Source organism: Rhamphochromis sp. 'chilingali' (genome assembly GCF_963969265.1).
Source record: "Rhamphochromis sp. 'chilingali' genome assembly, chromosome: 6".
NCBI classification, from domain to species: Eukaryota; Metazoa; Chordata; class Actinopteri; order Cichliformes; family Cichlidae; genus Rhamphochromis; species Rhamphochromis sp. 'chilingali'.
The window spans coordinates 27,427,588-27,454,901 of record NC_137933.1 but is presented as its reverse complement, the minus strand read 5'-3'; the positions used below and the strand labels follow the sequence as shown (position 1 = coordinate 27,454,901).

The following is a 27,314-nucleotide window of genomic DNA, read 5'->3' as shown; positions in this document are numbered from 1 at the left end:
TTTTGCAAATTTCTCTGAGCATTGCATCATTGAGGTAAATATATACCCGAATAATCTGTGATCACCTCCAAATATGGGTTCAGGAGTTTTACAACTACACGGTCAGTTATAGAAATCAAAAGAATGAAAATATGGGAACATATCAGCATTTCATAGCATTAACCATGATCCTAATTTCAGGATATTGGTGTTAGGAAGACCCAAAGCATGACTTACTAATGTGGAAGATAAGTAATGCTCATGACTAATGAGATCATGATTGTATGCAAAATGTATTAACACTGAAAATATTAGACTGGATTAAATAATAAATCAGTGTGTCAAGAGTGAAAATGACAAATTTGACCTTCATCATGAGGACGATTTGGGTAAAGACCAAAATTCTCCAACACTGTAGGCAGAGTTCTTGTGAACAGTGGACAAAGATCTCACCAGAGCACGAGCTAGCATTTGAGTTTTTACATTTTGTACCTTGGGCTTTACAGATGAATGTTTTAATGGTCTCAAAGTAAACGCAACAAAAATTCAAAAATATGACATCCCAGCGTTTTCCTGTGTGTTAGTGAGCTCAGTCAACCTTCACTGGATAAGTAAAGGTTAAGAGCAGCAAATAACTTCACGCAGCAAACTGAAATATTCTAAAAATGTTTTCTAAAAGGGAACGGGGATACAATTTGAGGGGGGAATTAAATTTAAAACATCCTCGTATCCGTACAACATTAAAAAGTTTTTGCATCTCTGTGTGTGGAGTGAAGCTGTGGAACAGACTAAGTAAAGATATGAAGCAATGTCCAAGCATGGCGCAGTTTAAAAAGCGGTTTAAGGATATGGTTTTTACAGGGTACAGGGAAAAGGTAGAGATTTGATAGGGTGTTCTTGTCTAATATTTTCATGTGTGTGCGCATGCACGGGTTTGTTGGTGTGTGTGTGTATATATATATATATATATATATATATAAAATTGTAGGTTGTGTATCCTTGAGGTGTTAATGGGGTTATTGAAAATGTGTACATGTGCGTATGTGTGTATATACGTATGTATGGATAGAAACATATATGTGTATATATTAAAAAAAAAATTACACATAACATATAATGTAATTGCAAGGAGGTATTTCTGTAGTCTATTGATACTATATAGTGGAAAAGGGGTGGGATTAAATAAGCTTATGCTTCTTCCTGCTCCTTTTTGAACATGGACGTTATTTGGAGTTGTGGTTGCTCATTTTCCTTTTGTTTGCTTTGTTCATTTGTCTCTTTTAATTCTATTTTTTTTATACTTTTTCAACATGTTCAAAATAAAGATTCAATCAATCAATCAATCAATCAATCAAAAAGAAAGCAGCAAACTTGGGAACATGCCGGGAAGGTTATTGGAAGAACTCCAGCTGCTTTTACATTTCTCTGAGATTCAGATGACAGGAACAAACAATTTGTGACAAATTACAGACGGCAATCAAAACCGCTGACAAATCCTCTCTGCACCTCTCCAGTCGTGCTCCTCTGTTCTGTCCTCCTAATCAGTTGTTTACATTATTTCACTTCATGCTAATTTCGGAATAAGAATTTAAATCAAAGCGGCGTTCAAACACTGTTAAACATGACCCGAGGCATTCTCGTCACCCTCGAGCTTTGCTTGAATCTTGCGTTTACTCTTTGTCAACTGTTCTCCATTTGAATACAGAGCCAGAGGAGATTAATCTGTTGTCCTAATGTGGGTTAAATCATTCCCACAGTAAGCAGGAAATGACTCATCATCTTCTGTACATTGTTCCTCCAAAATATACACCGCACTGTTTGGACATTTACACTCTAAGCAGTTGATAGCCAGCACGCGCACATCCTGTTCTGCAAAAACGCTGAATGGGGGTGAAAAACAGGTCATTAAAAGCAAAAGAAAAACAAAACCAAATGAAGAAGCACAAAGAGATCTGAAAGTAACCCGCTCGAGTTTCTTTTTACAGGTGGTTTAAATTACCGACTGACATTTTAGTAAGTGAAGCTCTGAATTCTAGTAAATCTCCACAAGAGTACTCACACTGCAGAGTCCTCTGTTTCTCCAAAACCAACTGGTGCATCATTACTTGTTGTTTTCATTACTCATTATATTATATTATAGTGTGAAATGATTACTGTAGCATCATGCGGTGAACTGAAAAAAAGATTTGAGCACCTGTTGCAGGAAACATTTTATGAGAATCGCTGTTGCCGTTCAATCTTTGTGTCTAGGTTTCCAGGAGGATGTGCCAGAACTCTTTATTCAGAGGCACCATGTGGCAAAAAATATCTTATTAATGTGACTGAGTCAACGAGCAGCAGGATCAAAGTAAATATAACATGTTTATCTGTTTCACCTTCCTTATCAAGGCAGCATTCATTCTCCATAATAAACCCATTACTGAGTCTTATGCCTTTGCCTCCCGTTCTACTCCTTTTTGAGCTTCCTCCCATCGCAAATTAACTTCTCAAAAGGTTCTTTCAGAAGAGACAAATAAATGAATTTTCTAAGTGCACCAAGTTCAATTAGCCATCCGTCTTCAAAAATATACAGTCTGTCACATCATCTATGAGAGGGAGCAGCTGCATGGTTGGTTATACAGTATTTCCCAGAAAGGAAGACAAAAAAAGACAAGCTTGTAAGCCAGCAGTATAAACTGTTGCAGTCATATCTCCCATTTGGAGGTATTTGTTGAAATAAACATCACGTTCAAGAATCTAATTATATCACTTCACGTTACTGCCTTTAAAAAAAATAAATAGTTACAAGTAAGGCTATTGTTTCGGGATTAAATGGTCAATATACTCTAATGTGGCCCAGTTTTTACTGGTCGGACAACTCTGTGTGCATGAACTCTGTGTTCCAGTACTGATCCACTACTTTTGTCTACAGAAAAGAACCTGTGGAAAAACCAGATGTCAAGCTTAAAGTTTTCTGTGTCTGTCTATGTGCCACAGGAACTACATTCTCTGGTGGGGAAACAATTTTTAAATGTGCAACTTTTTAAGTTGTGCTTTGCTAAAAACAATGAATGAAGCAACACATTGTCACAGGAACGTGCATGTATTGATTTCTATTCATCTGCTAGAGGAATACAGAGCGCACAAAGAATACCTGTTCAAACAATGAAATGAATTTCAGTTTAATCTGCTTATAAGCTAAAGAGATTTCCACGTTTACTTTATTATCCTATGGGGCAGTAACAGTTTAAATGCATCCAGTTTAAAGTTTCAGAGCTCTAGAAATAAACAGCAGGACTGAGCTTGCACTCAGTGATAAAATAATTAACCTGAATTAAAATGTTTAACACGCTATACAAAGATTAATGATTTTTCTGCTGCATTAATCTCATCTTATTTGCAAAAGTTTTGCATTCTAATGCTATAATTTTGTTATTTAGAATCTCTTTATCACTTACTTATCGGACTTATCATCATCATCAGATAACATCATAGGGATAAGTTTGTATGGAAAAAAAAAGAGTAACATGACCCACAAAATGTCCCTTTTAATGCAAATGTGCAGAGACCTGAAGTGGAAAGCCCGGCTTAAGTTGTTAATTACTGTCATGATACCCATTTCCAACCGGCCTGGCTGTACTGAACTTGTCTCGCTGTAATACCTTTCAGGTGTTTAGTGTTAGATTTGTATTGTTGATTGTCATTTATGCTTAGAAATATTTACTTATATATGCTTAGAGTTTTGTAATTAGTTGTAGATTGGTAGAGGTTTTGATCCTTGATAGTCTGCAAACTTTGTGTGTATTAGACAGCACTTTGGGAGCATGAGAGGTCATACCGTGTCTTATTGTTTTATGGTAGGATTAACGTAGTTGCGTCTGTTCTAGTCTAAGTGCTCTTTGTTTAGATGAACTGCAGGACTTCCTCACCGTGTTATCTAGGATGAACCATCTAGGGTGAGGGGGAGGCTACCCTCTTCCTGACCAAGGATGTTTGACCCTTTGATCAGCAGTCCACACACACACACACACACACACACACACACACACACACACACACACAGGCAAGGTACTCTTTGTGTGTATGTAGACGTCATATGTTAATGAACTTATGCATATTCATGTAACCTCAATAAAAGAACAGTGGTACGGGAGAACGGACGAGAGCAACTGGGGTCAAGCGAAGGAACGGTGCCTGTCCGGTTCTCTCCCGTGCACGAGAAACATGAAGAAGCTTGCCTACTTGTGTCTTGCTTTGCAGTGTAATTATATTGCCTTTAACGTTCCAGCGGATGGGTTCAAGCTACAAACCTATCATTTAGAAAACTTGGTGAGTGGATTTATAATGTTGATTTCCAGCACTGTATTTTATTCTACTAAAGCAAAAAGACAACTTTCTTCCGATTGGCTGACCCTGGTAAGCAAAAGGTTTGAAGAATGGGTCAGTGGGGTTTCTGTACCCGCAGTCAGAGCCATGACGACCATATTAGGGATATCCATTCTCTGTGAAAACCAAGAGTAGAAAAAAGACCCTGTCTGAAACAGAGAGTTTAGACTTTAGCCTGAGCTTTTTGCTCACAGGGATTACTGAAGCAAACAATGACCTCCATCCACCACTGTCACAATATTTTTATATATGACAAAAAAAAGGAAAACATAGTATATCCACTTTAGTGTTAACATTTATTGAAATTCTGCTTGGCTTAAACTAACACAGAGTGTTAGTTTAAGCCAAGCATTAGTAAGACTGAATTAAACAGATGGCTGAAAGGTCAAAGTTTACTTACAGCTCAACAACCAACATGACATCCTTTGAAAACTGTAGACTAACTGTTTAAATTCATGTGACGCTTTGGTTGTAACTATATCAGAATTGGCATATCTCAATGCGTTATTGATCTAATAATTAGCCATTGTTTATATCCCCCCATATATCTGGTTATTAAAGTAGAAGATAAGGTGGAGAAATGTAAGAACAAAACTATGCTAACATGTCAACTAAACTGGGATCATATATAGTGATATTCTTCTATTCTGAAAGATTATATGACTAAAATCAGGTGCACAGTCTGCTCTGAGACTTATTATTATCTGTAGCAATCATTTCATCAGCAAAATGAGAGCAGCATTGTCAGATTGAAGTTTTTCTCAAAGGTTTCCTGGTTTTATTTGTTGGTTGCCAAATTCATAATTAAAAATCAAATTTAATAAATGACAGCAACGATAAAGGCGGGCTTCCAGCCACTCAAAAAAATACATTAATTAAAAAAAAAAAAAAAAAAAAAAAAAAAAAATCACAAAGCGTCATCACAACAGGTTGCTCTGTATATTTGATCTGGCAGAGTTTGAAGCTGGAGTTTGTGTTTCCACCCAGAAAGCAGCCAGGAGATATTTTACTTGTTAGGCAAATGTGTAAACCACCACACCATTTTATTCAAATATAGATCCAATATGTAGAAGGCTAAATCAAAAATTTCTTTATAGGAAATTGCAAGTTTTAATGTAGACATGACACTAATGAAAAGGGTATGTGTTTTGGTCGTTTTAAACTGAAGCAAACTGGGTACTGTATGTCGTACGACTACTTTTAATAACCTTGAAAACCTTCAGTGTCTATATGAAGTGTGGGTCCTCACAGGGGCATACAAAATAATTTGGGACCCTCGGCTTCCTCTGCTTGGGGAGTTCCAGGTGCTTCTGTCTGGGAGATTGTGTGGTTTTCCCAAGAAAAGCTATAAAAAAAAAAAAGAAAGAAAAGAAAAGAAAAGTAGATAGTGTTGGACTACTATCTGCAAAGTTTTACTCTGCCGTGTATGTGCATGTGTTAAACTGCCTAAACTGTTCTAATGCAAGAAGCTACAATACACTCCCGCTCTTATCTCAGATGGCTTTATCACTCAAACACACACACTTGGAAAAGATGATCTGCAGGTCGTTTCCAGGCAGGCTATGTCTGTCGTTCCTGAAAAATCCTAAAGGGAAAACAAGATAACTCCCAGAAAGTCTGCTATGGCAGCATTATGCTGAGGAACCTCGATGGGAATGACTGATGATGGCTGGAGAGTTTTGACTCATTTGCAGTGTTTCATCAGTGACCTGTACAGCAGCAGTCTAAATGTAAACAAATAAAAGTAAGTCTAAATAACTTTTAGGTGGATTTTTAAAATGCATTTAATGTAATACTTTCATCATAACTGATCATTTTCCATTCAGATCCTCTAATGCGTCCTTCCTCCAAGTCAGTATGAACCTCTGCAGAATAAAAATGTCCCCATATAATTTTTCAATGCATCAGTGACCCCAAACAATCAGACAAGAAGAACAAGGAGCAGTGCAGCCCTGATCTCACACTGCCACTCAATTACAAAACCCCCAAAACATAATAAAATAAAATAAAAATGCTCCACACACTGAAAAAAATTCTACGGAAGAAAAACAGAAACTTTACTGATAGCCTGCGTGGAGTTAAGTGGTCAGCAGATTGAATGAAAAACTACTGAAGCGACGCTGCTGCAGTGCTGTCACTGTCATTTGATTTACACGTGGCTCATCGGTCCACATGACCCGTACTGTGGTACAGTGACCACGGGAGGACACAAGACTCCTGCGTGAAAAATGACCCCTCGTCCGTTCTTCCTTTTTTCTCTGTTTTAATTTAATTTAATTTACCCAGTTCTCATTCGGGTAGGGTAAAGGTAAGCAAGGAGGGTGTGGCGGCGGAAGGTTTCTGTGAGCAATATCCTACAGCACCTGTCCGTCCACAGGTGTAGCTTACAAAGCCCATGGTTTTATTAGAAAAACGAAATAAGACCGGATCACCCTTTGTCCACCCCACGGATCTGACCGGAGCTCGCATACCCACAAATCAAAAGCATTAGATAAACACACAAGCACACACATACACAAAAACACACCCAGCCTTCCCTCCCTGCCAGCCGGGATCTCCGAGCAAACAAAGCGCACACTCTAGGTTTTAGGATAATCGTGTCTGTACTCACCCACCAACAGCAGGCGTAGATGAACAGCATGAATTTGATGATATAATAGGAACAATCAGCACAACATTTAGACTCTCCCTCTGCCATCGTGTCTGGACGGAAGATAGTTTCTTTCAGCGGCTCTTTGGACTGTTGACAATTCACTTCCGCGTTGTCCTCGTCATAGCACCTGGAAACGCGCGTACAGTCTGATATATGGACGGCCGAAGGGGGCTGGTGGATGTGAGCTTGTGCAAGACTTTTAACTTGTAGAAGTTATGTGACATAAGTACATTAATAAAATCCAATTCAAATTTTATTAAGATTCAAATCTTTGCCCAATTAAGGACGTGGTCATTTTAAGTGACAGATGGGTTCGCTTCCCGTTGTTTATTGTCAAAAAATAAAACAATAAAAAACTTCTTTGATTTTTCTGGGGCTTTCTGTTCAGTTTGTTTTAAGCCTGTTTTTAATATTTTTGTTTAAACTGAGTATCTACCTGGTTTTTACTATCACAGTAAATTACAAAGGTATCTTTCAAGCTAAGCTATCCAGCATATAGTTGTTACTGATAACAAGCTCCTATGATAGGTTAAAAAACCAACACACATGATTGAAAGAGCCAAACCGGAGACCAGCAGAACAACTTATGAACAGTGCGGCTATTTCACAACATCTTCTGTACTTTGCCCAGGTATTTCTAACCCATTAACGTACACGCCTATGTAAATATCTAGAAGTTTTTGGGCAGCCTGTGTCAGCAATAGCTTCACCACACTGTGCAGGTCTACAGTTTGACGTTATTATCTGTATCTCACCATTTTATGCTGTAGGGTGTTCAGAAGTAAACATGACAAACACTGAGTTTGCATGGGACAAAATGGGACTGAAATGTAACCCTAAATTTTCATAACTCACAAATAAAAATGCAATAAACTGTGCAGGATAAATATACATTTTGCTCTATTACTGAGTAAATACAATAAGGATAAAGGGAAGCTAAAGTTTGTTCTTTTGCTTTCACGTGAAAGTCTTTATATACTCCTGTAATCTCTTTTATTTCTCTGTTATTTCAACTTCTCTTCTGTCTGGATGCATCCAAATTAAAACACAGCACAGTTTGGATGTAGCCACAGGCTGCCAAAGCTGGCAATTTTAGCAATCTTTATCTACTGTGCCCCTCCACTTCCTGTTCAGAAAGAATAGAAACTCTATTTCTAGGAACATAATGGCACTTCCTTTTTTTTAGGGTTGTTTCCATCATATTTGACAAAATTTGCAAAGATGAACCGGATCAATGTTTTGGGACTTTAGAGAAGTGCATTTCCTGCAGAGCCAGTCAAAATGTGGGACATTGTTTGAAGATGTGGAACAAGGGAAAAAGGAATAAAAATGCTGTGGAGATCCACATAAAGACAGACGTCTGGACCCGAAACTATTGGGAGAAGGTAGACTCTTTCTTATCTGCTATCATTTTATTTTAAGATTAACACGGCCACAAAGTGAAGATGAATACATTCACATACTTTGATCTGAGTCTTGTTTGTACTCTAATCTGATGCTGTTGAAAGCAAAAAGTCAAGGAAAAACAAGATAAAGTCCACTGTGAACAAGATTCATTCCCTCTGTTATTAGAACAAAACAAGTATGAAATACACCAATGCAATTAAAATGTATTAACTCAGCATTTTATACAAGACTGGATTTTTCGACAAAGTGCACTTCAAGGAGACGGACTGTGTTATACTGAAACTGGTTTACTGGCACAAAGTGACTCAGAAGAGAGAGTGAATGCAACAGGCTCTGATCTGAATGCGAAGGATTTGTTCATCGAGGCTGTCATGAGATGCTGGTGGGTGGACAGGCAGACAGCAGGACGGACCAGCTCGACTAGAAAAGCAGAGCAAATATGTTGCAAAATGTACCCGGGGAAACACCAAAATACATAAATGCAATCTAGGAGCCTGAGAAGATAAGCATTTATCTTCTTACATTGGCTCCCCATTAAATACCGTATTGACTTTAAAATTCTTTTGATCACTTTTAAAATTTAAAAAAAACTTGGCGTCTAGCTACCTAACTGATCTCCTGCACTTGTACAACCCCAAGAGAGCACTAAGATCTTCGAGTCAGTTGCTCTTAGTGCAACCAAGGTCTCGGTTAAAGACCTGAGGTGATCGAGCCTTTGCTATTGCTACACCTAGACTCTGGAATAATCTCCCAGCTGATATTCGCATGTCTGAGTCTATCCAATCTTTCAAATCGCACCTAAAAACTCACTTGTTTACTTTTGAATCAAACTAGTTTGACCTTCATCTGGTTTGCTCTGCACTATGCAAAAGTGTTTTTTATTCCCTGTTTGCTTGTTATGCTCTGTCCCGAATTTTATGTGTCGTGTGGTTGACTGTGAAGCACTTCGATGATGATTATTGGTCTTTCAAAATGTGCTATAGAAATAAACTTTGATTTGAAGCATTCTCCCACAGAATGCAAGCGGGCCCATATATACTGCTCCTGATGACAATGACAGGAGGCAGGTACAGTGGCTGAAAGACGGGAAACCAAAGACCCCACCAAAAGGTGAAGACAAAACCTGCCACTTCCAGCCAGAACTCAGAGACCAGAAACAACAGGAACAAACAAGTGCAGGACTATTACATAACTGGGCCCAAGCCTCAAGTGGTACAACAGGAAAGTACAGTTTCTTCAGCATGTAAATTGACCTAATGACTACCCGAATTATTGCCCCACACACGGGCATTTGTTTTATACAGATACCTGCTTACTAACCCGTCTGTCTGGCCATAAGAAATTATGTGAGATGAGCATGAACCAACCGTTAGAAATGTGTCATCGTAGCAGAAACCTGAACGGCAAACATACTCTTATCACTGTTTTCACAAAGATAAAAATGTTTGTTTTCTTTACGCTAATGCAGCAGATATATGAAGGTAAATATACTGCCAAATATTAGAGGCTGTAGAATGAAATATGTGAATGTGCAAAAAAATTTCAACTTGAGCAGCTGTTTTAACTGATTCGAGAGGCTGTGATCAGAGTTGTGGAAATAGTAAAAGAAATTAAATAAATATCAATAAAATCAGAATTACAAGTTTGAAGCTCTCAGTATATCTGTGTAAGTATCAGTCTCCACATTTATTCATATTTTTGTAACTGTAAATTTAAAACACAAGCATGTGAAAACTTTTTACAAGTGAAAATTTCAAAAAATACAAGTTCAGATTTTTTTTTTAAATTCTCACATTTTATTCTGCAAGTTCTCACATTTTGCAACATATTTACCTTCATACAGAAAGTACATCAAACATTACTCAAAACAAAAACATCTACAGTACCTTCTCTCCTCGTGGTGACATTTGGCGGAGGGACCATGCATCCCCATGCTGTGAGGGACTGGATCATTGACTGGATCACTGACTGGATCACTGGAGGGTTCTTCAAAGAATTTTCAGAGGTAGCAGCTTTAGTATGGAGGCTATTGAGCGCCAAAATTAATTAATTAAATATATTATAATAAATAAAATTTGTCATTAATTAATTAAAATTGGAGCTATATAAATAAGGCAGGAGTGACTTCCTGTGTAATTCAGTGGTGCATTTTGATGACCACAGCCGTTCACTAAACATACTCCTGTGACTGGCAAGCGCATCATGGAGTGCGTGGGAGGTATTGTCCTTATCTTGGTCAATATCTTGGTCAACTCTCCGACACCACAACTTACACATGCATATCCGATCTTCTTTAAATAACCGCCTATCAAAGAGTTCACAGCACAGACTCTATCCAAAGCAAACATTCAAATCCCTGAATATATATCAGAGGATCAGAAGACATCGGATGTGATAAACCAGTCATTAGTTTGTATATGATAAATCGCCATCCCTCGCCTTTTTAGCTGCTGTAGCGCCCTTATTGCAGTTTTCTAAGCACCAAAAGCAGCAACATCTTAATCAGCAGTGACTCGGCCAACAAAACATTTCACATCAATAGGAGGGAGCTGTGTGATTGGCTGTTTCCCCCCTCTTGGTACTTTTCTTACTTATACGTCACCTTTATTACTTTCTTCAGTCAGAAAATGACCTTGGAGTGAAAGCAACAAAGAAACTCAAAGATTTTCAAGTGTTATGAAATTCAACCTTCAGCAAAATGAGAATTTTTGTGTCCTCTGGTTGCCTGGGAGTACAGACTGTCTAGTTTTTGTAAAGTATTTATTTGAGATGTGTTCAGGTGCAACTGAAGAGTCACTGCAGGTGTCTATTTCTGTGTTTGCTAGTTTAGGTGGTGAAAATGAGTTTCTTCCCCTCTTGATTAGGTTTTGACCCTTGATAGCCAGCTCTCGCCCAGATTCACTCGGGCAACCACATTTATTAAGAACTGCTACACCTTCTCAGAAACTTTAAATTTTTGGGCCTGCATCCTTCAGCGTGTCAGTCACTGGGCAAACAAGCTTGTGTGATCACATGAAAGTACACACAGGCAGTGCACATTGTACACAGTCAGCAAACTCTACCTTTGGTCATTCTGTTCACTAATTACATGCACGGGCATATGCAGTAGATTTCCCCTGCAAGGCAGGAATGTGAGGAACGGGCATGCAACGAGAAGCAGGTAACAAAGTGAGAAACTATCACAGAAGCACAAAGCACAAAAATCTACAACAGTAACAGTGAGACTGAAAAAAAAAATCACTGGAGTCACAATCTGCCTGTTTGCACTGTGAGATATGTTGTTGAATTTCTTCGAGGATAAACTCAAAGTCAATGCAATGACAAGAGGGTTTTTTTTTTTTACAAACAGTATAAAAGAAAGTGTACATGGCGTGTCCTTAGAGGCACCTTCTAGCTGGTGATAAGCAATGTGGATAGAAAGCACACTCTTAGAAATAGGGGCACAATATAAAAGTAAGTTTCTGTAAATACAGAACCTACACTTGCTTTGAATTTTAAGTTGCAGCGTCAGGATACACTCTGACACATAAAGATAAAGAAATTATGCACAAAAATAAATTTTAATCTTAGACTTTAAATGAGACACATTTAATACAAAGTAGTATAATTTTATATCTGATTTGTATCGGTGATGTAATGGGGAGGGGGTTGCTGCCTGGTTGAGTATTCCTGGTCTCTGTGTCCTCTGTGTGTCTAACAGCCTTACGTGCAAATTTTAGATAAATAAAGCTTTGAATTGCCAGCAAGACTAGGCTGAAACAAAGTCGGTACAAAAGTCAATATTTGGTGTGACCACCTTTATCCTTCAGCACAGTCTAAACTCTCTTAGGCAAGCTTTCTTTTAATTTCTTTAAGTGGTCTTCAGGAGTAGTTGTCCAGGGTTACTGAAGGACATTCAAAACTCTTCTTTGGCTGTTGGCTGCCTTTTGTTCTGTTCTCTTTCAAGATGCATCACTAATGTTGGGATCTGGACTCTGGGGAGCCCAGTCCACCACAGGTGTTCCACCAAGTGCTTTTCTATCCAGGTGTGCTTTTACTGTATTGACAATGTGTTTGGGATCATTCTCATGTTGAAACATGAAGCTGTTCCCAAGCCGATAATTTGCAGATGGTATTTTACCATGCATCAACATCTGACAGGACTTTTTTGTGTTCATAATTCCAACAATTTTGACAAGATCCACAACACAAAAAGGCTGCAAACCATGACAGAGCTTTTATCGCGTTTTGCAGATGGCTATGGACACACACTGTGGTAACACCCCCCGACCCTATTATCAAATATTAAGGACAAACTGCTCACCATGCTTAGACATGCCAGGTTTTCAGCTAATAGCTCTTTGGGACTCACCTTGTTGATGCAAAAATACAAAGATACTACTGGTCTGATGGTCATAGTATATTTAACAGCAAGAACAAAAAATATTACGCTGAAAGGTACAAAGATTTTAAAAGTTACAACAAAGTCTTGCTCCTTTAAAGCACAATGTAAAAAAAGAAAAAAAATAAGGGCGAATCATTTCTTGGACATTTTCACACTTAATGAGCAAAACGTTTTCAAAAACATGATGCATCTCAGTTTCCCCTCATTCAGTGATTCAGCTATCATTACATGCTTTCCCATTGACAGATCAAAGTGCATTCATAAAGGTAAAGCTGTCACACACAGTTTTTTTTCTAAAGTAAACAGCATGTTTTAAACACTTCATCTAGATCCAGAACTTTCAGTACGTTTTTGTTCTTGTGAAGAAATGTTTGCATGACATCAACACACCAGGAATAACAGTAATTTCAATGAAAAACCACTGAGTGCACAGCAATTATCATACACTTTAAAGCCAAAGCCAACCAGCAGACCAGATCAGACCCTCTGGTGTTCAGACAACATGTCTGACAACTCTACCACTCCAGTGACAAACTGCTGCATTTGAGTTTTTGTGGCTTCATGTTTCTTCAATATAAGCACAAAAAGACTGTCTATAATTTCATGTGAAGAGAACCCTTTCCAGTCCAACACATGGATTGTTCCTAAGAACAACACACAACTCACATGTAAATACTTTTATTCAGGTTTATGTTTTACTGCAGTTTGGCAGTGATACGATCTCCTGGAGACCTGTTAGTGTTTTGTCATGTTTCAGAGGCACAGCTCTAACTGAAAGTAGACAGCTGCAGCCTTTTTAAATGTGTGACTTTTCAAAAACTGCAAGCACAGGGCTGGACTTAAACAAGTATCATGGCATGACTTTTTAACATCACTTTCAACTCTGCGGCACTTTTCTGTTTGCCTCAGATAACTGCATTAGATAAAATATCAAAACTGCTACTCTTTTGGGCACCTCTTTTGTTTTTCATTGGGAGAAATTACTCATTCCCAGACTCCACATAGCAAAATTGGTATGGCCCTGATCTGGCCCACACAATGTGCTTACACATGGCCCACATACCGCAAAGAATGATGGCCCTTTGGTGGCCCAGATCAGGTTTACCAGAGGTGGCCCACACATGGGCCAGCACGTGGCCAGTTGCAGACACACTGCTGGCCCAGATGTCAGCCTAATGTGTACCTTAATCAAGCCATGTAATAACAACATGTGCCGGAACATAACAGTCCAAAAGTAACATGACGAAACTCTGTTCAGACAGTGAATGGACTGATTTTTATATAGCGCTCTTCTACTCTCCCACATTACTCAGAGTGCTCTATACAATATGCCACATTCACCCAACGACACACTTTCTCTAAAACGGGTGCTTCCTAACTACATTCACACTCTTGAACACTGGAAGAGCCAGAGATCGAACCACTAACCTTCCGATCAGTAGGTGACCTGCCCTACTGCCTGAGCTACAGCCACCCACTGGCAAAGATGAGTAAACCGTCACTAGGTTTTGAATAAAGTGAACACTCACAAACCTGTCAAATCTGTACTTGAAAAGTTGGCTACTATAGCAGTATAGTGTTACAACATGGCATTTGGGTCTTCTAACTAAAATAGGAACATAAATAGTGCCATCTTTGCCGGACCTAGTCCACATGTGGTTGACAGACACCCTGCCATGACACCGGTCAGTCAGTAGTGCCAGCTTGATGCCAGATCCGGGCCAGACCTGTTTTCTATCAGCCTGGGCAACATAACCCAAACTACAATCGGGCCAGATGTGGCATGCCATCACATAAACAGTGCCATCTATGCCGGCCGTGGCCCATATCTGGATGAAATACGTCTTATCATGCCAGCAGTCAACCAGCAGTGCAGGCTTGATACCAGATCCGGGCCAGACCTGCTTGCTATGTGGGACAGTGTGAGCTGAATTCTGGTAAATGCTGGATTTCTGCTGTGCATTTTTTTTAATGACTAAGTGGTAAGAACAAGATGAAGAACCTCAAACAAAATTCACAGACACAAACCATGTTCCTCAAAATTGAACAACAGTTTGGAAGGCTAGAAAAAGCATGCAGAAGGTGTAGACAAGAGAGTCTCATAATCCTGCTGCTTTTAACAATGCAGTTAAAAAAGAAGGACAAACTCTCTACAGTCATGCCAAAATCCACAAATGTAATCTCTTGGTGGGGACATTCTTACTTAGATGGATTTGTAGTGATTGCAGCTTGGCTGAACACCTCAATAATAGAAGAGCTTCACTGTTGCTTTCAGAGTTTTATTGAAAACTCAATTGAAGAATCATTTTTTCTCTAGCTCTCACCTGATTGTGCATTTTTAGCACGCTCAAATTCACAATGAAAAAGGGTGAATGAGCGCAGCATTCTCTCTTCTAGAGGCTCTCAGTATGAGACCACCAGGATAGACACATATGTGTGTCCTCGTTTTTTGTTTTTTTTTTGTAGGCATAGAAGATGGGTAGTGCTGATGGGTTCGGGCAATTTCACAAGAAACCATCTCAAAAGTGTTTCAGACTTGTCGAGCGGTGAAAATTGACGGCTGTAAAGAAATTACAGCAGTAGCGGTATGCAGGGGTACACCTCTCTCTTTCCTTCTTCTCGGACCACCCTAGCTTTCCCGTTCTCTGTCCAGGCTCTTACATTTGTTTCCCCCTCTCCATCATCTTGTTGATATTCGGCTATTTTAGAGGTGGAGTACGTAAATCAGGCACTGCTCTCACAAGTCTCGCAATTTTTAAATTTTCTGTTTAACTCTTAGTTCTTTCCATCACATTTATCTTTCTTGTTAGACGTTTATTTTGTCAGGATTTTACACCTCGTACCTCTCTTCATCTCTCTCCCTCTGGTAGTGGAGGATTTTGGCGCGACTCTGCGCGCACGGTAGCGTGCCTGAACGTCTGCGCTTCTCACTCTCAGATCAACACGAGCAAGTCACACATTCCAGTAGAGAGAGGCAGAATATATGCGTGTGTGAGAAGGAGTGAGCGGGGAATCCGGAGAAATACCTTAATGGATTATTGGATGGACCTGTTTGTCCTTTACGCAGAAGGAATCTGATTTTTGGACAAAAGCAACGGATTGAGTTTCAACTTGACCATTAATAGACGGGTAAGACAGATGAAAACTAATAATATGATTCAGGTTTAGGTTTTCTCCGGGTATTGTCCAGTGCATGAATTTATCACTTGTGGAGTTAAGGCAGCCAAAGAAACACACTGTATGTGACAAATGTGCGTAATTCATGCTCAGTCGTGCATCTATTTAGTTAATCTCAAAGCACCTTTAATGAATTAATAAATGAATTAAGATATAATAAAACAAAATAAGAAAGAAAGTCATTTTTAATTTTTTTTTTTAAAACAATCGTCTTGTAGCAAAAAAAATTAAGCTGTCGGGAGAGTCCGGAAGTTGTCACCACGGTAATACTTGCATCCTGTTGTTAATGCTTGTAATCAAAAGCCGGATGCCGTCACAACGATTGATATGGTTGTCTCAAATCAGACTCAAAAACTTTAATACAAATTGAAACCGCCCTACTACAATGAACAGCAAGGAGATTAACACATTCGCACCTTGTTTTGGAGTTGATGCAGCTTAAAGCTAGTGCGTGTTGAAGTGGGAAAATAAGCTATTATTGGGGTGGTTTCAGTGCCTCTAATTATAGCGTACAAAACGAAGAAATCATTTTATAGACACAATGATACACACGCGAGTGTATTTACTCATAATCCCCCTACAAGAGAGTGTTTGTTTGTTTGTTTGTTTTTTTTAATTTGTCGGTCATTGTGGATAATTACGCATGACGCACAACGTATATACAATTATATCTACAGGTTCTGTCACCGGTAAGACAGAAAGCCAACATGGACGCCGGTAGTCTGATACAACATATTGAACGAGATGAAGAGACCACTTCGTGGCCATTGTCGATGACCACTGAGTGGTTGGAGGACGGGAACGAGACGACCTGGAATCAGTTCCAACAGCCCGACTGGCAGGTGAGAGAAAAACACTGAGATAACAAATGAAAGTGATTAAAGTCAGAACTGCAGAATTTAAAAAGATGACATTTTGATGATGATATTAATGAAAGAAGTAAGAAAGACGACTCAGTGAAGTAAACAGGTGTATTCTTTTTTTTACTTGTATAATGTTGAAGGGTAAAAACCATATGTTAGTGACATCATTGTTGTGAAATCTAAGTAAAGTGCCTGAAACAGACAGAAACTCAACAGAATGAAGTAAAGGCTTACTGGTGAATGTGATTTGTCTCAGGGACAAAATGTGGGGCTGATTCAAAGGACATTTTCACTTCACAGACTGTATATTAGTTAAGTTATCTGAAGGCTTTTTGCTCATTCCTCTAAACACTTTTAACTCCCCCACAGTCATTTAAACCTGCACCACACCGTGCACAGTTTACAGTCCTCTCCTCCTATCTGTGCTTGGCTGTCTGAAGTAGCTCATTGCTTTACATTTCTGCGACAGTGGTTGACTGGGTATGAACAGGTGATGGATGTCAGGGTTTTCATTTCTGGCCCCAGATAAAGTGCAGCATGTCTGTCCTATTAATTTTCTTATAGGTCAGACAATGAAAGGAACGGGGTCTACAGATATTAAAAAATGCTGAAGATTGGTGGTTGCTTATCACAGAATAGACTTTACCTGGAAGCTGACTTTGATCGGTTTATCTCTCTTTGGGGGATGAGATAAACTAGGAATTCCCTGTGTAAAGAAACTTAAGATTTCTGAAAATGTTTGTTGTTCAGAGTTGTTACGTCTCAGGAGGTAGACTGAGGTATCTACTAATTGTAAGGTTGGTGGCTCGATCTCTTTTCCTCTTGTCATTATGTTGAGGTATCTTTGAGCAAGCTACTAAACCCTTAGTTTCCCCTGATGTATCCATCCGAGTGTGAGCGTTAGGATAAAAGCACTCAGACACAGGAAAAGATGTTTGTACAAATGGGCTAATGAGGGTTGTAGTAAGAAAATGCTTTGAGTGCTCAAATAAATTAGGAATGTGCTACAAAAGTGTCAGTCCATATACCACTTGCTGTAGACATCCTGTGCAGGGATAGGGTGGGGTTTGCAAATATATACGTATTTGTGAGTTCCTTTATTGTGTTTTTTTTTTTGTAACTGCGTATAAGATGCTGACATTAAAGGTCTCCTCTCCTCTCCCAGGTGGCTCTCTGGGCTATAGCGTACTCCCTCATCATCCTGGTGTCCATCACTGGGAACGTCACAGTGATCTGGATTATCCTCGCTCACAGGCGCATGAGGACTGTGACCAATTACTTCATTGTCAACCTGGCTTTCTCTGACGTTTCCATGGCGAGCTTTAACACCCTTTTTAACTTTGTGTATGCGCTTCACAATGACTGGTACTTTGGCTTGGGTTACTGCAGGTTTCAGAACTTCTTCCCCATCACTGCCATGTTTTCGTCCATATACTCAATGGCTGCCATTGCAGTGGACAGGTAAGAACGCTCTCCTATAGAGTTCAGAATAAGTGAATAACGACAATGAACTATACTGTGCATTAAAAAAGGTAGACTGAACACTGAGCTGCAGACTGGCACAGCAGGCAATCTGGAGTACAGGGAAACCAGCATATGAGCATATGAAGTGTGAAAAAATCACAGCGTTAGGCTTGAAAATCTAGTTGTCTGAACATGTCTACAGATTAATGAGCTGTAGTTTAAATGTCATTAGAGGCGATTAGGAAAAGGCAGACATCTGTGCCGACCAGGGATGGAGTAGCACCACCTTCACAGAGTTGAACAGCAACAAAAACATAGAAACACCTACACAAAAAGGGATTTAAATAGGTGAGGGGAGGGAGACTGGGGGCATGAGCGACAGGGGAAAAAAGGGGAACTCAGCACTGGAGCCAAAGGGATCATGTGAAAAATATGAGGTCAACTGCTATTAAAATGAACAAGTCATTACATCAGAGGCTCTTTTGTGCTACCAATCAGACACTAATGGGGTGACTGATCCCCATTTTATGCAAACACTATTTAGAAAGTGCATTATGAAAGCAGTCAAAAAAAGGAATCATCACAACTTAATGAAAAAAATCAACATAGTGGCATATTGTTTCAAGCAACTAGCAGATCTGGGCAAAGGCATCTCTTTTCTGCAAGAACACGGATCATTTTCAGAGTTTCTGGAAGAATAAGGGTTTCGACATTTGAGCTCAAACAACAGCTCCTTGAGGAGCATGATTTGCTCTCATTCTCAGCAGGCAGTACAAATGAAAATGCTGCATGAAGGAGATATGGGTCAGCAGGCGGACACAGATGAAACACAGATGCCAGTAATGCTTACTGGAGCATGAATGGTCAGCCCGAATAAAATATCATATACTGAGTAAGGTATAAAATCTATGCTCAGTATGTGATACTTGTAGTAAGATAGTTACAAATTTATAGGACCGACCTTATGCAATATGACACTCCTTCAAGATAAAAATAATCAACATCAAAGAAGGGTGTTTCACCCTAATGACAACCGTACAATGATTTTGAACACACAGCAGGAACACAAACTGAGAATTAAATGTGTTATTAAGAACTATTTGTTTTTTGTTTTATTTTCATCATGATTTACTTGATGAACTCAGAATTGTTCACCTATATATGATGCAGCAAAACCTCTTTGTGGATTTAGACTATCCATAAACTCCTGTGATTGTAATAAAGCTATCTTATATAAAATAAACCATTATGGGATGCAAAGAAAAACTAGAAAACATCCAAGTCAGTGTGGTCCTCCTCTTGGAGGCTTGACCTAAATCCCACAGAACACCTGTGGGCTGCTGAAAAATGTCAGATCATTGATGTTTTAGTGGGGATGACCTGACAGCTTTGACTGAAACATGAAGGAAACCACAGCTGTCGCAGCAACTTTCTGATTTTCCAAGTGTCCAAGTGTTTTCAGGTAGCTCTGCAAGCAAAATGATGCTGGACTAAATACTGAAACATTATAACAGCAATCAGCAATCTTTAGTATTCATGGGGAAGGAAGGTCTGGAAAATGTGCTTAGATTGCTGCTCTGTTGCTCAGGACCTGGATAACGAGCAGATAATGGAAGAAGGACTAGCTTTTTATTTTAATTTTGAAAGTGTGAATCATTTTTAAATGGTATTCATCAATTCCCAATACTCTTCTTTTCCATTACTCTTATAGTATCTACTTTGATGTGACTTTTTAAAAATCTGATGCAATTAATTGTCTTTTTTCCTTTTTTTTTCTGAAAAAAGCAGTTTATTAACCAAATCTTTCTAGCAGATCCATTAATTCTTACTGGGGTTTTTTTTGGCTCAGATTGATCAAGGTGCTGGAAACTTCCTCTGAGATTTTGGTCCATATTCATTTGACAGCAGCACACTGTTGCTCCTTGTGGTCATTATACAACTACTCTATTGGATTAAGATCTGGTGACTTTGTTTGTGTGGGTTTTCTTAAGGGACTGTGTCTTCCTCCCACAGTCCAAAGACATGCAATTAGTGGGGTTAGGTTACTTAGAGATTCTAAATTGCCCATAGGTGTGAATGTGAGTGCGAATGATTGTTTGTCTCTTTGTTTTAGGTTTGCATCAGACTGGGTAAAGGACACAGTGGGTAAAATAAGTGAAGTTGAATCCATCACCAGTTTACTAAGTAAATATACTTCTAAAGGTGCGATTGACATGAAATTCTCACCAAATGTCAGTAACAACCCATCCAATGCAAAAACGCAAAGAAATCAAACCATTGATTTCCATAAATTATGTGTAATAATAAGAAAAGACAGAGGGGGGAAAGTATTGAACCCGCTTACTGAAATGTATGTAATACTTTGTACAAAAGACTTTGCAGGTAATGACAGAAACTAGTCACATGCTAGTCAAATTACTCAGGTGTGATTTTGGCCTATTCTTCCTCACAGACAGTCTTCAAATCCCGAAGGCTCCTTGGGTCCTATGAACTCTCATCCTTAGATCAGTTACATGAAGGGTGATGTATGCAGAAAAGCCGCCCCACAGACTTTATGCTTCCAGTATTTCACAGGATTGTTCAGCAAACTTTGAACATGCTTCAACATGCTCTTTCTTTAGCAGTGGTCTGTGTCATGTTCCAGCATGGTGAGCGTGCATACAGGCCATGATGGGCGAGTGCATTGCCATTGCTTGCTTTCTTTGAAGCAATTATACCTGCTGCTTCCAGGTATTTCTTTGGCTCTCCACAAGCAGTCCTTGGCTCTTTGACAACTTTTCTGATAATTCTTTTCACTCCTTTGTCTGAAGTTTTGTGGGGAGCACCTGGTCATGGCTGGTTTATGGTGAAATTCCACTTTCAGCTAATGTCCCCAACAGTGCTCACTGGGACCTAGAGTAGTTTAGAAATTCTTCTGTAACCAATGCCATCAGTATGCTTTGCAACAATAAGGTTGCAAAGGTCTTGAGAGAGCTCATTGGTTTTACCCATCATGTTTCGTGTAACACTGCAGTAATTTCAGCTGGTGTCAATAATTTCCATGTCTTTTTGCATCTCCCTTTCTTTGTGTTTTCAGTACTTTTCCCCTGTGTCATTTCTCATCACTACACATAACATATATGGTTTGATTTCTTTCCATGTGTGGATTGGATGGGTTGCTACCGACATCTAGTGAGAACTAGATGTCGGTAAAAAGGAAATAAAAACTTGTTATAGGTTCTACTTTCAAACTTTCATCTTTATGCGAAACGTTTATGTAAGATCTCATGAAGCTGTTATTATCCACAGAACATTGACAAAGCCACTCCACAATAATGTAAGTTTATGACTCATAACCACAGATGACCGATTTCACCGTAATTTTAACAATACCATGCAATAGTGCTAAGTTGAAAAAAGTAGACTGCATACTGGTTGAGATGGGTTGCCATAGCTACCGCATTCATTGGCAGTTATTAACATTATTTCACCTTCAACTTTTAATGAGGTAACTTCTGTATTATATGGTAGATTGGCGGGAAAGGAGTTTTTTAATATACCATCATTAACCTGAATTACGGGATGTCACTGATTTTTAATTATTTTTATTGTATCCGAATATTTTTTAAAAGGATTGTGTGGGTTTTAAATGGTTATTATCCTGGGCTTTTATCACTTGACCTCTGACAGTTAGCATATATTCCACAAATAAATAATTACTAAAGAAATGTTTTTGTTTGTTCAAAATAGGAAAAACACTTTGAAAAAAGGTTGTTTAAAACAAACACTCAGCAGGAACCTTTTGATTACTGCTCAGCTTTGAAGCTGTTGTTTTGCAGCTGATGGTTTGATTGATGAGTGGGTAGTTTTCTGTCATGAAAAGAAAATGTCACTTTTTTTCACACACTAAAAGCTTTAAAGCATTGCCCTGTTTTCCCTATCAGTGCACCTATGACTGAGTTTCTTTAGACAAAGACATGTGAAGGTGTAATCATACAAAAGTTTCTGTCTTTTTCAGGTACATGGCCATCATCCATCCTCTGAAGCCTCGCCTCTCCTCCACCTCTACAAAGGTGGTGATTGCCCTGATATGGATTGTGGCAGTATCACTGGCGTTTCCTCAGTGCTACTACAGTGTGACAAGATTTTATTACCCCAGAACTGTGTGTATGGTTGACTGGCCTGATGATTATGGAGGAACACATCAACTAAGGTGAAATAAAGAGGCACACACGTGCATAGATGGTGACATCGCTAACAGGTCTGTCAGTTTAGGAGCTATTTGTGCCACTCTTTAAATGCAGATGTGTGTGTTTACCTATTTGGATTGAGCAAAAGTTTCTACTTAAGCACTGGCAAAAATATCTAAAAGAAAGTTGGACAAAAACTGAATAAAATAAATGTTTACATAGAAGGTAAAAACTTTGACCTCAAGTTGGATCTCCAAATTGTTTTTCTTCTGCTCGGCTTCATTTCTTCTAATACAGCATTTAAAAGTGAACGAGGTTGATCAGATTTTTACATTTACAATGAAAGCAAGCGAGGAGTGGCTATGTTAAATGTTGCTATGACTGCTCAGGTTAAATCAATCTTGTGTTCATCTAAAACATCAAAGAACTCCAAGGCACTCTCCTTTTAAATAACATTTTAAAATACCTTTATTAAATGTTGCATGCCAAAATGCATTTTGGCATGCAACATTTAATAAAGGTATTTAAGAACTTTGATTGGAAAGCTAAACAGATTTTTTAGAAAAAGTCAGCTTTTCAACTACCGGCAAACTTGATTCCCCACCGTGTAGGTGGTTTTAAGGTCAAACAAGACTATGGCATGAAAATTAAGCTTTTTAAAAAAGAGCCTTGGAAGTCTTTCATGTTTTAACTTATATATATGTCTTCCAAAGTGCACTTCAGATAACACAAATCTAAATCTAAGAAGCTCTCCTTCACACAAACTGTTCAGATCTCACATTCATGTTTACATTCATTCTTGTTCATCAACCTTGTGTTGTGTGTCCTCATAAACTCTGTGCACGTGACGGGTAGCAGAAAGATTTGTAAAGCTCAGTTATTCAAGTTTTAATAGTTTAAAACTTGAAAATAGTTTCAATAACTTGACTCTTTCATATTTTATCTATTGTATAATTCATCAAAACCTCTATAAGTTGCTAATGAGCATACCTTTTAGAAGTGTGGCAGAAAGGTCGGTTATTGACACAGGTTCAAGCTGCAGAAGGCAGCTGAGGAAAGGAAAAGAAGGAAAGTGTCTTCATACATGATTACTTTTGAACTTTATCTTTGAACTCCAAGGACAAATCCATCTGCCTGACTCCTTCAATTTGATCTTTATGTACTCATCTGATCTCTGTGATTGGCTTAGGTCTCCAATAACAAGCTTAATTCTCTAAAGCCTGACAAAGAAAGAAAATCACAGACAGGAAGACAGAGCCTTGGCTTCTCTGAGACCTCTTGCACTAAAACTGCTGGAAGGTTAAAATGTTTGTTGTTGTTTTCTGCCTGACATAGAAATTAAGCATTTAATATCCATGTTGCTAAACAGTTTCGAAGCAATTTTCCAGGTTTCATCAAATGCAAAAAGTAGTTATTGCTCGGTGAGAGACATGTAGAAAAGCACAAACTGAAAAAATTTAAATGGTATTGAATTTGCAAACGGCACACTAACATCGGATTTGTGGTGATGGCTTGGTGATAACAGCTGACACAATCTAAAGGTTGAATGTTGTGTTACCGTTTCTCATCTCTTTTTCTCCATGTAGTTATCAGTTTGCGGTTATATTGCTGATCTACCTTCTCCCTCTGCTGGTGATGCTGGTGACATACACTATAGTCGGCCGATCGCTGTGGGGTGGGCACATCCCTGGAGAGGCGTCAGACCATTACCATAGCCAGATAAATGCCAAGAGAAAGGTTACACTGTTCCTTTTTTTTTACTACTCAGTTTGACTACAAATCCTCTGAGCTGACCTGATCTTAACAGAAAAAAACACAGCAGCAATTACTCAGGCTCATATGTCTTCTTATTTTCCATAGGTGGTGAAGATGATGGTTGTGGTGGTGGTGACGTTTGCCCTATGCTGGCTGCCCTACCATGTCTACTTCATACTGGGATCATTTAACAGAGACATTTATAAGCAACATTACATTCAGCAGGTTCACGGATGCCTCTCTGTTTTATATTCTTGAATCTGTAGTTTTGTGTTTACTCATTATTTTCTGTCTTCATCAGGTGTATCTGGCCATATTCTGGCTGGCAATGAGTTCAACTATGTACAATCCTATTATTTACTGCTGTCTAAACCAAAGGTGATCTGGCAGTAATTGTGCCGAGTTTAAAAATAATATTATAGCTTCAAAAACGTCAGTAAATCGGACATAAATCCATCTTTTCCTGCAGGTTTCGCGCTGGTTTCCGTCATGCCTTTGCTTGGTGTCCCTTCATCAAAGTGTCAGAGGAGGACAAGATGGAACTGCAGCACACACACACCTTCAGAGTCACCATGACCCGCAGCCACCGCAATGACATGTCATCTATTAGAACAAACACTACATACGTCTCAAACACGCTTGCCAGCAGTGACCTGGTCACAGAGAGAGATGCTCGCAGACACCTTAAGAAGAACACACGCAACTCGCATCCGGTGAAGAAACTGGACGACACAAAATCTCCAGCTGTGGCGCTTATGGAGCACACCCAGTGATCGCTGACAGACATCATGATGAGGACATTCTCAAAGGGAAGGCAGCAGGATTTTTCTGAATTGTGAATAAAAACACTACAGCTGGTGGAGACAGAGGAAGCCCTGCGGAGTACTGGACAGAGTTAATCAAACTAAGGCATTCATTCCTGTGGATCAGGAACTTTGTATAATACACGATGGATGAATGAATGTGACTATCAAGCTATTGCAGCACATGCAAAACATTTAATTATGCCACTGAAACATTTGTGGCTGTGTGTAGATTAATCCAACCTTGATCTATTTACACTGCTCCAAGAAATTACGCGAACACTAAAATATGTTTTCATCGTGGTCAGATAACCTTTACTGATATACTTTGTGTAATTAAAGTGAAGTAAAAGTGGAAACCAAAATCCTCACACCAAAGTCAAACATAAATTCACAGGCTGTTCCAGCTTGTGTCATAATGTGCCTCGGTAATGTTTACTGGATATGTCTGGATATACTCCTGATGAGATACTGGATAGTATCCTGGAAGATCTCCTCCCAGATTTGTTTCAAGGCATCAGTGAGTTACTTGATAATCTATTTGGCTAGTTGACAGTCAGTCTGAGGATTTCTCTCTGGTATCATATAGCAGTCAGGGTATCACTGACCAAGCAGGTGGAGGTCTGTGCAAGCCTCCAAAGATATGCTTCCCCAGACTATCACTGACCCACTGCCAAAAGGTCATGTTTATCATGGCGTCCACAATCTCTTTAAAAGCTGTCATATTTGCTCAGTGTGCACAGGTCTCACTAAAGGACATAAGACCGTTGTAGGTCTAATTCTAACAGTTTTGTCAGGGGCATGCACATCAGTAGCCTTATTTTGTAGAGCTCTTGCAGTACTCCTCCTCACCCTCTTTAGAGCAAAGAAGCAGATACTTGTCCTGCTGCTAGGTCGTTGCTTTTCTACAGCTCTGTCCAGCTCTCCTTGTGGCACAGCCTGTCTCCTCCTGGTATCACCTCCACACTCTCGGGACTGTGCTGGGATACACAGCAAACATCTACTGGAGGAGGTGGACTACGTTTGCGTCCTAAATGGGATGCAGGTACAATTTCATGCAAATAGTAGTGTCAAGGACGTTAGCAAAAATTAAAACAAGAGAAAAGGGTTAAGGAAGGAGCAGTGGTCTGAGGCCACTTGATGCTCCTCCAGTGCAGCGGCTGTGACTTTCATCCTAACTGGACAGACTGATTTCCCTGAAGCTGAACTGACTTTGTGTCATAGTGTGATGATCAAGTGTTCCCTTCATGCTTTTAGAAGTGTATTCCACTCCAAAAGTGTCCTCCCCCCGTTGCCGTCCAGACCTCTACATGCTCTCTTTCCTCCATCTTGGACATTCAAGTGTTACTGGAAACATTTAACTGTGGTTACTGGTTTTCTTGTGCAGAGAACGGACAAACAGTCCAAACCCTTAATAATGTTGTTGTGTAGCGTCTTCATTTGATATAAGGCTTTCTTTAACAATTAAGCTAAAATAGGTGTTTTATTTAATTTCTCTTCTATATTAACTCTCGATAATCAAAGTAATTCACTCATTCTTTAAGTTTGCTGGGATTCAGAATTGGCAGCAACAGCGTAGTTAGTCTTTTTAATCTGGCTTTTACTCATATTGATTACTCATAAAACATTCAGAGATCAATTAAAGCTCAAAGTGATGTCAGAAAATCGCCAGTAAATACGCCTCCTTCTCCCATTTTTGCCTTAAATTAATCAGTTGTCTGGTTTGCATGTATTTGTTGCTGTGCAGTTCTTTCCCCCTTCACACATTTGTTACATGGTGCACATTAATACAGTATTTTTCCTCTTATATTGTGAGTTCACTGGATAAAGTCTACATTAAAAATTCAAGTGCCGCTACTTAGTACAATCAAATGTGAAACATAGTGATGCTATCTACTGAAGACATTCATGTAAAATACCCAGAAGTAAATATGAAACTTGTGGTTGTCGCACAGTTAAAGAGTCAGAAAATGACGCTTTAAATATTGTAACCTGTGAGCATTAGGTTTCAGGATGAAGTAAAAACGTTTGATTATTGGAAACTTTTTGATGTTTTAAGCACGCACTGTGGTTGTGTTAAGTGTCTTGTTGTCTATACGAAGCAGGATTTTTGTCGTCTGTGGCTGAAATAAAAAAGTTTAAATAATGTGACAGTGCTAATAAAGTTACAATACAGGAAGTACTGACACACATTTATTTGTGCCCCATCTAACGCCTGAATTATAACTGCTGTAGCTGTTAACAGAGCTCTAAGTGTGCAACTTCAGCACCGCAGGGTTGCTTTGACCTTTAGCT

General features: G+C 39.1%; 2 protein-coding genes across 2 annotated transcripts in view; one reads left to right on the top strand and one right to left on the bottom strand.

The window, feature by feature from the left end:
- Positions 1-7,109, bottom strand: part of tspan15 (tetraspanin 15) — a 41,130-nt gene extending 34,021 nt beyond the window's left edge. Inside the window, exon 1 of the mRNA XM_080885634.1 lies at positions 6,956-7,109. Coding sequence (XP_080741760.1) covers positions 6,956-7,042 — 87 coding nt within the window. The 5' untranslated portion in view covers positions 7,043-7,109. The remainder of the gene's footprint in view (positions 1-6,955) is intronic.
- An 8,617-nt stretch (positions 7,110-15,726) lies between these two features.
- On the top strand, positions 15,727-27,189 carry tacr2 (tachykinin receptor 2). Its single transcript, XM_080885170.1, has 8 exons — positions 15,727-15,917; positions 16,643-16,807; positions 17,994-18,289; positions 22,290-22,484; positions 24,048-24,198; positions 24,322-24,441; positions 24,518-24,594; positions 24,686-27,189. The coding sequence occupies exons 2-8, from the start codon at positions 16,673-16,675 to the stop codon at positions 24,987-24,989; spliced, it is 1,278 nt and encodes a 425-aa protein (XP_080741296.1). The 5' UTR covers positions 15,727-15,917; positions 16,643-16,672; the 3' UTR covers positions 24,990-27,189.
- The last annotated feature ends 125 nt before the right edge of the window (positions 27,190-27,314 follow it).